This window comes from Budorcas taxicolor, chromosome 13 (genome assembly GCF_023091745.1).
Source record: "Budorcas taxicolor isolate Tak-1 chromosome 13, Takin1.1, whole genome shotgun sequence".
Lineage (NCBI taxonomy): Eukaryota > Metazoa > Chordata > Mammalia > Artiodactyla > Bovidae > Budorcas > Budorcas taxicolor.
This window is the reverse complement of record NC_068922.1, coordinates 18,161,734-18,176,385: the sequence shown is the minus strand read 5'-3', so window position 1 is coordinate 18,176,385 and position 14,652 is coordinate 18,161,734. Positions and strand designations below refer to the sequence as shown.

The 14,652-nt window shown below is 45.7% G+C and overlaps 1 protein-coding gene across 8 annotated transcripts in view; it reads right to left on the bottom strand.

The window, feature by feature from the left end:
• PARD3 (par-3 family cell polarity regulator) overlaps nucleotides 1-11,189 on the bottom strand; it is a 592,324-nt gene extending 581,135 nt beyond the window's left edge. For all 8 annotated transcript variants that reach the window (XM_052651068.1, XM_052651061.1, XM_052651065.1 and 5 more), the window contains exon 1: nucleotides 11,050-11,189. In XM_052651068.1, coding sequence (XP_052507028.1) covers nucleotides 11,050-11,169 — 120 coding nt within the window. In that variant the 5' untranslated portion in view covers nucleotides 11,170-11,189. The remainder of the gene's footprint in view (nucleotides 1-11,049) is intronic.
• Between the last annotated feature and the right edge of the window lie 3,463 nt (nucleotides 11,190-14,652).

The following is a 14,652-nucleotide window of genomic DNA, read 5'->3' as shown; positions in this document are numbered from 1 at the left end:
ACAACAAGGAGCAGCCCCAGCTCGCCACAACTTGAGAAAGTCCACAGGCAGCAATGAAGACCCAGCACAGCCAAAAATAAATAAAGTTAACAAAAAGAAGAAGAGGCTAACAACAGAAAAAGCTACAGAGTTAGGATAAACACACTTCTTGATCTGTAAAAGAACCAGCTATTGGATTATTAGAACATTTCTTTTTCCCTATTTCCAACTGAGTTAGTAAAAGTACCAAAACTGGAAAACTAAATACTGGAATTTCCATAGTACTTATAAGAAGAAAGTGCTAACTCTTTGACAAACCATCTTGAAAAATGACAACTAGAATTATAAATCAAATAAAAATCAAGTTGATTTTATGAATTAGCCATTAAAACTGTGTCTAATTTCTGTGTGAAACTTGAAGGAAAGGAAAAGATCTAAAATTGACTAAGAGTCTGTAACATGGCAGGGGAATTATCTATACTAAATCCCTTAATCTCCATGACTGCTGACTAAAGAAAACATTTCCAAATTACAGATGAGAAAACTGAGGCTCAGAGAGCTGGTGAGACTTATCAAAGTCCAAAACTACCATGGCCAAAACCAAAAATGAAGAAAGATATTCCTCTATGGACATCTTTGGAACATCTATAACAATGTCACTGGGATTTTATTTCTCAAACAGCAGAATGCTTTCAAGACTTTTAAAGGGAGAACTCTTTTTTCCCCCCAAATATTCAATATTCCACATTTAGAACAGTTCTAAGGAAGATGAGAAGAAACAATTTAGAAGCATTTATTCAAGTGAGCCTTAATCACTTGTGACCTTTCTTAGCAAGAGCGAAAGAACAGAACAGCTCTCAAGCTCTCTGCTTTACTTCTTGCAATGCCTTTTTATAACATTCTCTCTTTAAACGTTCACAACAGTCCCATGAAGGACATGGACCCTAGGCTGACAGAAGTTACCGTTCTTGCTTTCTGATACACAAATGATGTAATCTGTTCTTCTGAATCCTGGCCCAGACTGTGTCATACTGATGTACTTGCCTCCTGGAAGGAGAAAAACAAAAAAAACGCCCACCACCAAACTTTCCACCTCCAGCTAATTGTGTTTTACCAAACATCTGTGTTTTTAAAAAGTGGGTCATGAAATACAAAAGATAAAACTGACTCCACTATTAAAAATTCAGGGTTTTATTAGCTTTCCAGGTTTCCTTGAAAAAAAATATTCCCAATAGTATATGCCTTCATAATTTAAAATATGACTCATTTCATATTCCTCAGGCAGTACAAATGCAGAAAGGCCACCATCTTCCAGATGCAGTTGTTTAAGCAGTTACCAAGCCAAACGAGGCGCTTTCATATAGCGGCCCCTTGATTTGTCTGAACGGTTTTTTCCCAGATCTCTGCTGCTGCTGCTGCTGCTAAGTCGCTTCAGTCATGTCCGACTCTGTGCGACCCCAGAGACGGCAGCCCACCAGACTCCCCCGTCCCTGGGATTCTCCAGGCAAGAACACTGGAGTGGGTTGCCATTTCCTTCTCCAATGCGTGAAAGTGAAAAGTGAAAGTGAAGCTCCGTCCATGGGATTTTCCAGGCAAAAGTACTGGAGTGGGTTGCCATTGCCTTCTCCGCCCAGATCTCTAAAAAAGCAACAAAAATACCAAATTCTACATTCAGCTTTCATGGATTTAGTGATTAGTCATATCCTATATGGTGGTTCACCAGGAACCAATAACCTGCACATCTCACCTCCTTCTTCTACAGGTGCTGCTGGCTGGAATGAGAGAATCTCAGGTTAGACTATACCCCTGTTGGGCAGGAATCTGGCTAAGTATTATTCACATATGACTTTGCACAATAGGTTTCAGACTTACAAATGGTGGAGAAGGAAATGGCAACCCACTCCAGTATTCTTGCCTGGAGAATCCCATGGATGGAGGAGCCTGGTGGGCTACAGTCCACGGGGTCGCAAAGAGTCAGACACAACTGAGCGACTTCACTTTCACTTTCACTTTACATCCACTAAGATATAATCAAAGGACAGATAATAATAAGTGTTGATGAGAATGTGAAGAAATTGGAACTCTCAACACTGCTGGTGGAAATGTAAAGTAGTACAGCCACTTTGAAAAACACCTTGGATTCCTCAAAATGTCAAATACAGAGCTACCATATGATCCAGCAATTCCACTCATAGGTATATACCCAAGACAAATGAAGACATACATCCACACAAAAATTTGTATGTGAATGTTCTTAGGAGTATCATTCATAATAATGGAAACAACCCAAATGTCCATCAGCCAATGAATGGATAAATAAAATGTGGTATATCCATATAATATACTATTATTTAGCAATAAAAAGAAACAAAGTATTACCATATAACATGACAGGGATGAACCTTGAAAACATTGTGTTAAGTGAAACTAGTTACAAAGTAGTTACAAATATTGTATGATTCCACTTATAATGATCAGAATAGGTAAATCAACGAAGACAGAAAAATATATTAGTGGTTTCCCAGGGCTGAGGGGGATGGAGGAATTGGAGAGTGACTGCTAATTGCGTGTAGGGTATCTTTTTGGGAAAATAATAATGTTCTAAAATTGATTGCAGTGATGGATGCACAACTCTGTTAATTTGCTAGAATTCACTGACTTGTATACTTTACTGAGTTAATTGTTTGGTATGGGAATTATATCTCAGTAACACTGTTAAAATGTTTTACCCCAAATTTTCATCTTTATATAATAAAGAAATTAGAGATGCCTTTCTAAAAAAAAAAAAAAAGAATTACAAATGGTATATCTTAAAAGCCTTCCTGTGTTCCCTGGGAAATGGATTATTTTTAAATTCTGGATTCAATATTAGATTTGAAAAAAATTAAATCATGAACATGAAAAAATATTTCCCAGTTTTTACTGTATACTGCAAAGAACTAGAACAAAATAGCCCACTCTCATCTCAAACACTTACACAGAAACAGCCTTTCTGTGTTTTTCATCTGTTAATACCACATATTTTTAGTATTTAGGAACCTTAGGTTTTTTTATATATAGTGAGTTGTTTTCTAAAATAAACAGAGAAGGAAATATTGCTTTGTATCATAGAATATCTCTAAGAGGTCTTTTCAGATCCCTGTACAGGGATGCAGTAAAAAATAAGAAAAACTACACACCAGGAAAAAATAAACCTGAGTTCCAAAAACTTGCCTTATCATTTCTGAATATTAAAGAACATTAAAAGTAGGGACCAGTCATCTCTAAAACCCCTTAAATTGATATCACCATAAAAATACCAAATTCATGAATACATTTGTGCATGTGTACACACATGCCATACATTTAGAACCATGCAGAATCATACCTTTAGCTACACTTCACAAAGGACACAGTCTTATTAAGTTACTTCTGAGCATGTAATTTATTTTAAAAGATATTTATCTTGGGACAGTAAGGAATTCTGAGGGACACTCCAGGCAAAATACATCCTAACTTTCAAACAGCGTATGTCTGACCTGTGGGTCAAGCCCATCATTTCAAAGTAAAGGAAGCAAAACCTTCTCATTGGGAGGGTCCAGGGAGTTGAGATCTAGTCTGTTCACGCCTCTGAAAAGCCTCTCATGCCTGATGGTCCCACGGGCACAATCACCAACCATGCAGACTCAGGGTGGCTGTTGCCCAGGGGGACAGAAAGCAAAAGCCCAGCCCAGACCTTCTGAGTATGGGGAGATGAAGATGGGAAAACTGATGCGCACAGAGCTTGCGGGATCTGCCAAAGCTCAAAACCAAGAACTGGAAAAGTTCTTCCATGATGGATATCTTAGGTCATCTGAATCAACCGCCAGGGCAGCTGGTGGACTGGGCTGAGTGAGAACAAGGCAGAATAGGTGACCGGATAGTTGGCGAAGCCTTTACGGAGGCACTAGGGAACGCGGATTCTCAGCAGTCAGGGGCTTAGCAGACAGCACCGGGAGAAAGCAGACAACCTCGAGAAAGCAGGTTCACACATTGTATGGAAAACTCCTAAAAATAGCCCTTCTTCATTTGAACATCTCTGACACAGAAAAACATGTTTTATGGGACTCTCATAAAACACCTAAAAAATGGAGCTCTGCCCATAGGGGCTTATGCAGACTTTTTTTTTTTTTTAGCATCTTTATTGAGACATAACAATATATTACAAAATTCACCCATTTTAAAGTGTACAATTCAGTGATGTTTATAGTATACTTACAGAGGCATACCACCATCATCACTATCTAAATTGAGGACATTTTCATCATCCCAAAGATCAACCCCATCCCCATGAACAGTCACCTACCATTCTTCAACCCCCAGGCCCTGGCAACCACTACTCTACTTTCTATATCTACAGATTTGTCTATTCTGGTCATTTTGTAAATATGGACTCATAGTATGTGGGCCTTTATGACTGGCTTCCTTTATGAAGCATACTGTTTGCAAGGTGCATCTCTAGTGAGCCATGCATCACAGCTTCGTTCATCTTTACAGCTTAATAATATTCTAATATATAGATATACCACATTTTATTCAGTTGATGAGCATTTGACTTATTCTATTTTTTGGCTGTTATGAATCATGTCATAGACATTCATGTATATATTTTTTCTATGATGTGTTTTCAATTTCTCATGTGTGTGTATAAGCTAGTGTTGAGAGTGAAATAATTCACATTTCAAGTCATTTGGAAAGAAGCTGGAAATTGTATTTCTAAGTTACAATATTAGTTGATGGAGGAGAAAAGAATAAACAAAAGTAATATTTAATGGCAGGAACACACAAAGATGGAAGGTCAGATACAGAAAGACAGAGCCATGAAGGAAAAGCATTTTTACACAATCCTTCCAAATGGAAAAAAATTTTCAATGGGATAAAATAATGACTATAAGGCAAAAAACAATCACCTTCCTATTATGATCATAGAACTTTGCATTTATTTTTATTAAGATTTTTCTCTTTTCCATGTAAAACAGAAAAGATACCAAAAATTGGTAAAATGCATAAATTTTCTGAGCCCTGTTCCACTGCCATTGACCTTGATGGCCACTTGGACTGCTACGTGAGTGGCCAAGTGGGAGAAAAGTCACCTGTGTGGGCTGCCCACCTCTACCCCATGGAAAAGCACCTCCACTTGGGGAAAGCACTTTCCCAGACCAAGCACTTTCCAAGATGGATGTTTCTTTCCATCCTTGAAAAAGGGCAGAGGGCTCAGGTCATCTTTCAAGTGTTAACCACCACCCACCTGCATCCAACTCTAGGCTTGAACAAACCTTCCAGCACAGATGAAGATTCTGTGCACGTGTGCACACATTACCTCCCGTGCCCAATTCACCACATTCGCCACAAGCCAAGAAGCACGTCTCATCGCCAGATTCTCCCTATGAATCTCAGATCCTAAACATTTCTGTTTACTCCTGGCACTTACCCACGGATCCCAACTGACAGAATTAGAAGCGCCAGACCCAGCACAGGTGTGTCTTGAGGCCAGATTCCTGCACTGCCCTGGCCACCAGCCTTGAAACAGGCCCGAAGCAAACCCCAGGATGATTCCTCTGCTCTGGCTGAAAAATGGACCAAACTCCTTGAAAACAAATGATACCAAAGAATAACTTCCAGGTACCCTGAAACCACACTAAATCAATCTCTTTGTCCTAATACGCCAAACATACCAAATTTTAAAGTCTTCAAAATCACACAGTCTTCCAAGCAAAAGTGCACTTTTTGTGTGAGAATACATGCCATGTATTTATCCTCAATTTTGCACCTACTCAGCTTGTAAGATGACTACGTGGCAGATACCACCAGTAAGACTGAGGCAGGACCATCACCTTCAAGCACCTCACCGGGAGGAGAAGGGGCATAGTTCTGTTCCAAAACAAACCCCCTGAAGCACCCACAACAAAGCACATTCCTCCAGGTCAGTATGGGAGCTGTGGGAAGCGGGGAGAACCCCCACAAGCCTTGGGTGCGGGGCCAGCCTGAGCTGAGCTGAGGCTCAAGAGAGGAGCAGATGTGAAGCAAGCAAGTGATCTGGGCGGGAGAAACTGAAAATACCAGAGCAAAGGCAGGAAAGTGCAAGCAAGGCCAAACGGGTAGGGGTGAAGTGGGAGGGTCTGGGGTGGAAGAGGCAGGAGGGGTCCTACAAGGGACAGGCTCTGCTGAGGTGGCAGGACCTGGCCTCTGGGGAAAGCTGATACTGGGGTCCTTAAGCAGAAGAGTACATGGAAATGTGCATTTTAGAAAGATCAACCATTCAGACATGTTTCTTGTTTTTTTCCTTTTGAAGAGGAAAATGAGAAAATGTTAACAAAATAATAAAATGTACTTCATTTCACTATTCAAAAATACGGTCATTCAAACTCTGCAACAATTTCCTAAAAGTTTCCTATTTTCCTAATAGTTTCAATAACCTTGCAAATGTGTAACAACATGTGGTCATTCATCTGTCCACAAGAAATCACACACCAAACACAAGAGTCTTCGTACAAACCATGACTTACATGGTTTTGGTAATCAACTGTCCTCCTCACCCCCAAAAAAGAAAAGTATATTTTCAAAAGTTACCGCCCATAAATTTATGTTTGTGGGGTTTCTTTATACCATTAAACTGAAAGTAAAAGTTTCTCAGTCATGTCCGACTCTTTTCCCCAGGCCAGAATACTGGGTAGCCTTTACCTTCTGCAGTGGATCTTTCCAACCCAGGGATGGAACCCAGGTCTCCCGCATTGGAGGTGGATTCTTTACCAGCTGAGCCACAGATAAATTGCTATTAAATAACTCTTAAGTTTTCCATGCTCAAGGAACAGAAGCAGTGGCCCCTACACACACAAAAAAAATGGAGGCCCAGAAGTCAACCCAGAGTAAAGCTGTAACAGCCGTGATTTTTACATTCTCTACTTTATACACACACACACATAATGTGCTCTTCTGATTGTGGTGTTGCTTAGGCAAATATTAACATTCCTACCTATTCTTTAATTAAATTACACACTGTCTTCCTGAGCAAAGAGGAAAAACCCAAACAGGACTAGCAGACTACTCGGGAAAGTCTTGCAGGCAGTCGAGTGAGTGAAACCATTTGGTGAGTGAAACCAATTAGGGATCCAGATGCAGAGCTGAGGAGCTGCCCATTCATCACCCCTCAGCACTCACAGGAACCCTGCAGGGGAGGAACCTGTTCAAGATGAGGAAATGAGGCTCCGTAGGGCTGGTCTACCCAAGGTTAAATGGTGAAAAAACCAGCGTTTCTGTGGACTGAAGGTGATCCTGGTCCTCTGCCCAGAAGAGAACTAGTCCTGCCCAAACACCTCAGTCCCCCTGGACCATCAGACTGTACGAAGCCTCGGGGTCTCATCCTGGCGTTCCTGGCCCTCCTCAGCTTGGTCCTGCCGCCATCTGACGGGACAGCAGCCCAGGAGCCAAACTAGCCCTGATGCTCACCGGCAATGCCCGCCCTTCCACCCCTCAGCATGGCAGCCAACACGCTCCAGACTCACACGCCTGGACCCACCGGACACCTGTCAAACCAGGACTCCTAGGCCAGGCAGGTGGTTTTAGGGGTCACCCCACTACCCAGTTAGGAAGTGCCGTCCTAAATCCAGGCCAGCCTTCCCACTGACTAAGCCTAGTGTATGCAAACCCCAGGGATTCCAGGAGATTGCCACCCCCAGGCTATAATGACCACTTCCATCTCTGAAATCCAGAAGCAGCTACTCTCTGTATGCACCACCCTGTTGCTAATTAATGTTATTGCCTACTGTTATTCATAGTTTAATATATTCACCCTATTGCCCACATTACATTCTTCTTGAGAGCAAGAATTCAGCCTTACATTTCTTCATAGAGCATGACATTTGGCACATAGTAGCCCTTCAACAAATAAACAATTTTTTTTAAAAAAGAATGGAGATTTTTTTTTCCTGCTAACCAGAGTTGAGGTGCACAGCAGGAAAAAAATGGGAAGTCTCAGGCCAGCCCTGATCCACTGAGAATAAAGAAAGAGCAGGCAAAGCCCTGAGAAGCCAAGTGACCACACTACACAGTCCGGGCAGTTGGTGCTCTGCATCCTGTGTCCATCAGGGACTATGGATGAGTCAGGCCACCGGTAGGAGTAGAACAGTCCATATGGCACGGTCCTCCATGTCTCCAGGGCACCCTCCTCAGCAATGGTCCGGATGAGGATGGGCGGATGGGGAAGAACAGCCAACCGATTTTCACCCATCAAGGATCATAAACAGAAAAACAGTTTTTAACTGGAGAAAAAAAAAAGTGCTATGAATAACTGTAAGCCTTCAAATATCTGTTTATTGAGGACATTTCTGGTATTCAGTCACACCACTCCACTGCCCAGAAAAACTTATTTGTTTAACCTGAAAACAGCTTAAATATAATGCCAAAAATTAGCCCCACCACACCACAAAATGCTCACTGCAGAGAAAGTCTTAGTGGCTTGGGATCATTCTTTCTCTTTCCTTTTTCCTTTAATTTCCTTCTTTTTTTTCCCAGCTTAGCAGGTTTTTATACAAAGCCATAAACATGATCTTCCCCCATTCTCCCCCACCAGATGGGAGTTCAGCATGGCACATGTCACCTAGCAACCAAACACCACTCTACAGCTACCCAGTTACCCAGTTCTTCATACAAAATTTATCTTGTTCTATTCAACAGTAAAGGGTAAGGAAGAGATAAGAGGATAAAAGTTAAAACAAGTGTTAATAAGTGTTTGCTTCATAACCATTTTAAAGGAGGTGGGCAAAATGGAAAGAACCACTAAAAGTTTCATCTTAGCCATTACCTAATCATTTAAGAGGAAAAAAATACAAATGGACCTGGAAGAAACTCCAGCTCATCCAACACTGGAGAGTCAACAGTCTTGTGATCCGATGACCGAACTTTGTAGACCACAAAGCCCATTTGAAAATTTACCTGCTGAACTGTGAATTGCACTTAAAGAGAATTTAAACAATTTTGGAAGCCCCTGAATCATCTCTGAGTCATTTATATCCAACTCCAATAACACCGTCACTCTCTGAGCATGATCCTTCCTTCCTTCCATCTCCACCAGGAACAATAATCAGTCTCACGCCTACCCTTCAAAACTCAGCTCTGATGCTGCTTCTCTTGGGTGCCTTCCCAGGTGCCCTGCAGAAACCGACGCTTCCTTCTTCATGCTCCCCAGTCATTGCAAAACCACCACCACTGATACCTAAAGACAAAGTCCAGCTCCCTTACCGAGGCCTCTCAACTCCATCTACTCAAAACCCCAGAGGCCTGTCTTCTCCCCACTGCATGTAACTCGCCAGTCCAAAGGCTGGCTACCCTCACTTGCAGGACCGTGTAGCCTCTCTCCTTGAGTCTCACAGTCCAATTTCCACAAGCAGCCAGTGGATCTCACAGATGTCCAGCACCCAGAACAATGCCTCAGTCACAGTAAATGCTTAAGAATTTCTGTGGCGCATACAAATGACCCAAACAACTACATTTGTATCTCCCAAACAAGCTGTTCCACCCACATGCATCGTGTGCATAATGAAATATGACTAATGTTAAGCATGTTAATGTTTAAGCATGTAAATGACTAATGTTAAGCAGGTCCATTTTAAGCATGTAAGCCAAGAAATGTCCATCACGCCTCTGCACTCGGAACCTGGGCACACTGCAAAGTATATATTATTCTCTTTCCTCTCACGGTTTATTTTGTTGGTTTCCTGAGTACATGGGCAATCTAATTATTGATACCGAACATTTAGATCACAAACTGTCATCCATAAACAACCCTTTAAAATGCTCAAGGTATGCTCAGAGGTTGACAGTGGTTCAAGATAAGCAGGTGCCCAATTTCCACTAATTTTATTTGATTTTCAATAAAAGTTCAACCAACTGTAAGGAACATTTTAGAGCCGTGAAGTAAAGTCAACATCTTCCATCACTGTCATGTTCTTAAACTTCCCCAAGATTATCTTTAAAAGGCCAAACGTGGGCTAATTTTCCTCTCTCCTCAAAACAGGAGTGTAAAAAAAATTTTTTCCTCTGTGGCCCCCAGACCCACAGGGCTCAAACCACTCCAAGATCGGGGACAAAACGGGTATTCTTAAAGTGACTGTGCTTTCCAACCAACGTTCCTCTGGCGCAAAGGAAATATCCTCAGGTGCTTGAGAGAAACTTGGGAGGCGTGGGCTGTCGTCAAACAGACACAGACGATAAAACAATTTAACAAAAAGCCTTTTCACTTCTGACACATTGTAGAGGAATGCAGGGAAGTGGAGACAATGTTATCACTCCACGGGGAAAAGGGAAATCCACTCCACTCGAGGCCGGGGCGCGGCCCGGGCTCCGCAGGGAGCTCGGTGCAGACGGGTCCACGGGGAGGTGCCGGCAGGAACACTCGGAATTCGGTGACCCGTCTCCAGGCTGTGCTCCTCCCAGAAGCCAGCTGTGCTCCCGGGCCTCTCGGTCTCCGAAGTGCTGGGCTCCAGCGACGATCGCGAGCCAGCTGGAGCTGGTCGCTCCCGGCGCCGCGCCCCCACCCCGCCCCGGGACCCCCGCTCGGCAGGGCACGCAGGAGGGCCCCACCACCACCGCCCGGCGGGGGGGCGGGGGGGGGGGTCGCAGAGGCACCAGCGAGCCACTCTCCCCGCGCGCGGGCCGAACTCCGCTCCAGCAGGAAAAGTTCCCTCGCCCGGCCTCCGCCCGCGGCCCAGGGCGGGGAGCCGGGGCCGCAGCCCGCGGCCGGGAGCAGGCTCCGCACGCCCCGCCGCGGCTCGGGCTCGGCTCCCCGGAGGCTCGGGGCGCCGGCCGCCAGGCCTCGAAGGACCAGCGGGGACCGGGGCGCGGGGGCCGGGCGCGGGGAAGTTTGCGGCCCGCAGCCCGGCCGGGGGGCGCAGGCCGGGCCGGCCGCCGCGCGCTCCCTCTCCCCGCCTCCGCCGCCGCCTCCCCTTCCAGGAAGCGCCATATTGATCCCGGCGCCTTCCCTCCTCCCGCTCCTCCGCCCCCTCCGCCGCCCCCTCGGCCGCCCGCCCGCCCCCGCCCGCGCCCCCGGCCCCTCACCTTGGCGATGGCCTTCCGGTAGCGGGTCACCGCTTGCTGGATGAGGCTGAAAACTTTCATGTGGCCGTCCCCGCACGGCACGACCACCCGGGTCCTCCCGAAGCACACGGTCACTTTCATGCCGCCGCCGCCGCCGCCGCCGCGGGCCGGCCCGCGCCCCTCGGTGACCGCGGCCGGAGGGGCCGGAGCGCCCTGGGCCGAGGCGACTGCACGCGGGGCGCGCGGCGCGGGGCTAGGGGCGGCGGCCGGGGGCCCGATCGGCTCGCATGCCCGGCCTGTGGCCCTCGCCGCGCCTAGCCCGGCCTGGCCCCGGGCTCGCCCGCCTGTGCCCGCGCGGCGCCGCAGCCTCCGGCCACCTGTTCGGTGTGTGTCGCCGCGCTCGGCGGCCGGGCCGTGTGGCGCTGGCGCGGCGCTCGCTCCGGGCCGCGGGGGAGGGGACGCGGCGAGGGGAGGGACGGGGAGGAGGCGAGGGGAGGGGAGAGGAGGGGAGGGACAAGGAGGGAGGGGAAGGGACAGGACTGGAGGGAGGGGAGGGGAGGGGAGGGGAGGGGAGGGGCGCGGCCGGCCCACAACACACTGCACACGCGGAGACCTGGCGCGGGGCGCGGGGCGGCCTCCCTCCTCCGCCGCCCCGCAAGCCTGGGCGCCGCAGCCCCCGGCCCCCGCCTCCCGCACCCCCCCTTCCTTTGTCGCTGTGGATCCCCCTCCTGGCGCTGGAGGGGCCCAGGCGGAATCGCGGCTGACTCCACACTACCCCAAAGGTCCGGGGGGGACGGGGGGGGGGGGTACGGGGGGGGACTCCCGCCCGATCCCCCCCAACTCCCAACCTCCCCACCCCGCCCCCAGAGGCCAGGAGCGAGGGGGCTGCTCTGCGGGGAGTCCTTTCTCCCCAGGCCACCACTTACCTTGAAGTTCCTTTGACCCCGTGGTGACCCACCCGCTTTGTCGTTTGCAACTCCGACATCAGCAGTTCGCATCGTTTTATTTATTAGAATTCGGCAACCCAAGCAATCTGAAAGCAAAGTCAGGAACAATGCACTAGGAAGGCCACCGCAGCCCTGGGGAAGAAAGCAGCGCCGCATGGAGTCACCTGCGTGGGGACCCGCGACAGTTAATAGAGGAACCGACACCACGTCAAGAAAAGTAACTGAGGCTCCTCTGTTATGGCAGGAATCTCAGTGTTCCTGGCAACTGTGTGCCTCTCTGTTCAGAGAATGCAAGTGTCAACAAAGAGTCATCGCTGGCCCAGGTCTGTTCCAAACGATAGTGGATTCATTTTTGCCAGCGTCTCTAGGGCTTGTGAAAGTGATCAACAGCTCCGTGGGCTCTAAGAGAACTTCAGCAGGTACAGTTGGTGACCGTCCACTTCCCTTTTTAAACTAAGGAAACTAGACAGGTTAATCTGCTTTTTGGATCCCTGCACTTTCCACTGCCCCGGGTATAGTGCGGTTTGTCATACACAAGGTACTTCCACTCCTCTGCAGCCCTTGACCAGTACAATCAATTATCCTGGCAAAGCAGTGCAATAAGTATGCACCATGTGTCATCATCCCATCTTACTCCAGGATGCTAAGGAGTGTTGAAATCACTAGCCCAAGGCCAGCCAGAGAAAGCTAGAGGATGACCCAGAAAGAGAACCCGTTTCCTGCCATGCATTCATGGGAAAGGCTCTCTTACTCCTCTTCTGTTTAGAGGCAACCTTCAACATTTCTACCCAATAATTAAGTTTGTAACAGCAACGACAACAAATCTTGCAGAGGTCTCCTTGCTTCTGTATTAATACTTGGATCCACAACAACAATTACTGATAATTATAGATGTTGTCTCTGTTTTAATGCTTTGGAAAGAGAGGAGTATACTAGTTTAGAGTGGGGCTTTCTCAAAATAGTTCTGGTTGAAAGGCAAGTTCAGGAATAGCCAGAGGACATCAGACAATGCTGAGATGTAGGTAGAAACAGTAATTGTACCATTGACTTGTGCCTTAGAAATGCCACTCAATCTCTCTCCAGCCTCAGTTTTATTTGCTGAAAAGTGGGGCTGATGATCTCCATAAATTATGAGATAAATTATTAAGATTAAAATAATATGTTAAGATACTTAGTGCATGCTGCCACATGGGAATGTGTAGTTTTGTAGAGTCCAGTTACTGTAATGTAGGGTTCCCTGGTGGCACAGTGGTAAAGAATCCTCCTGCCAGTGCTGGAGACAGGTTTGATCCCTATGCCTGGAAGATCCCCTGGAGAAGGGAATGGCAACTGGCTTCAGTATTCTTGCCTGGAAAATTCCATGGACAGGAGAACCTGGCAGGCTACAGTACATGGGGTCACAAAGAGTTGGGCACGACTAAGGAACTGAGCACACACGCACACATCATGCAGTTGGGTGAACGGTAACAAAGTCAGGACCAGATACCAAAGGAGGGTGTTGAGGGGGAGGGAGAGCCTGGGAGAGGAGTCCAAGGATCCGAGAAATTGCCAAATCGGTGATACAGCTGTTTAGTGTCTGGACCAGGACTCGTGACCTTCAATCAAATCTCTGCTCACTTCCCTTAATTTGATCCCACACACAGTTAGAGAACTTCCATGTGGAAAGCAGAATTTTTTTTGAGTAAGAAAAATATAAATTTTTAAAATAAGATAGCTACTCCAATAACTGTAATTCAGACATTACAAATTCAAGCCAGCAAAGTGTTTACAGCCGAACTGGGGAAGCAGGCCTGAATTCAGAAAAGAGACAGCATCCAAGTACTCCTGTACCATTTTGTGTACATCAGTGCCTTCCACTATTAAATCATTAATATGTTTAGACAGCTTTTCAAAAATGTGATCATAAGATTAATAATTACAATGTGATTTAACTAACCAGATAAAACCTTAAGTCTTTATTTAAATCTACCTAGTTTATCTAGATACAGTGATTCCCTCTATATTAATAATTGATGAAAAACTAATGCTGTGTTAATTTTAGATACCAGACACTTTGGTGTCTTGAGTCAAATTCATAAACTTTTCTCACAAACAATAAACCTGTTTTCACGAATATACTTATCTAGTGTCTAACCATAAAGATGCATTAGGGTCAGGCTGCACTCACATCCACGAAATGTTCAGTTTGACTGTATTGCTTCTGACCTGAGATGAGCATAAAAGCAAACCCAGACCCCTGAGAAGCAAACTCATCACAGTTAATGGTCAAATGTTAAGCAAATATTTTCTAGTGTGTTTACTGTCTTAAATTCTGCTTATTTTGGTTAAAAGAAAGTATGACTGTTACCTAACTTATATCTCTCTATTTTATAATTGATTGATTTCAATTGGTTTTGAAAACATCAGAGAATTCTGAAAATTGATTAGAATCTAGCTGGGTTTTGTGCCTATTTTGTAAATGGGCAGGTGTGACCACATGGACCATAAATTCAACTCTGTCCAGAAGCATTCATGTACACTGTGAAATAAATACACACCCCATGTGTATAGGAACAGTATTGAATTACCTAACAAGCATACCCTTAAAAGTTTTAATAATTAGGAATAAAATATTTCCAGGAATTTTAAAAATTCATATGTATTTTAGAAATTATCTCTGAAATGTTTCCCACACATA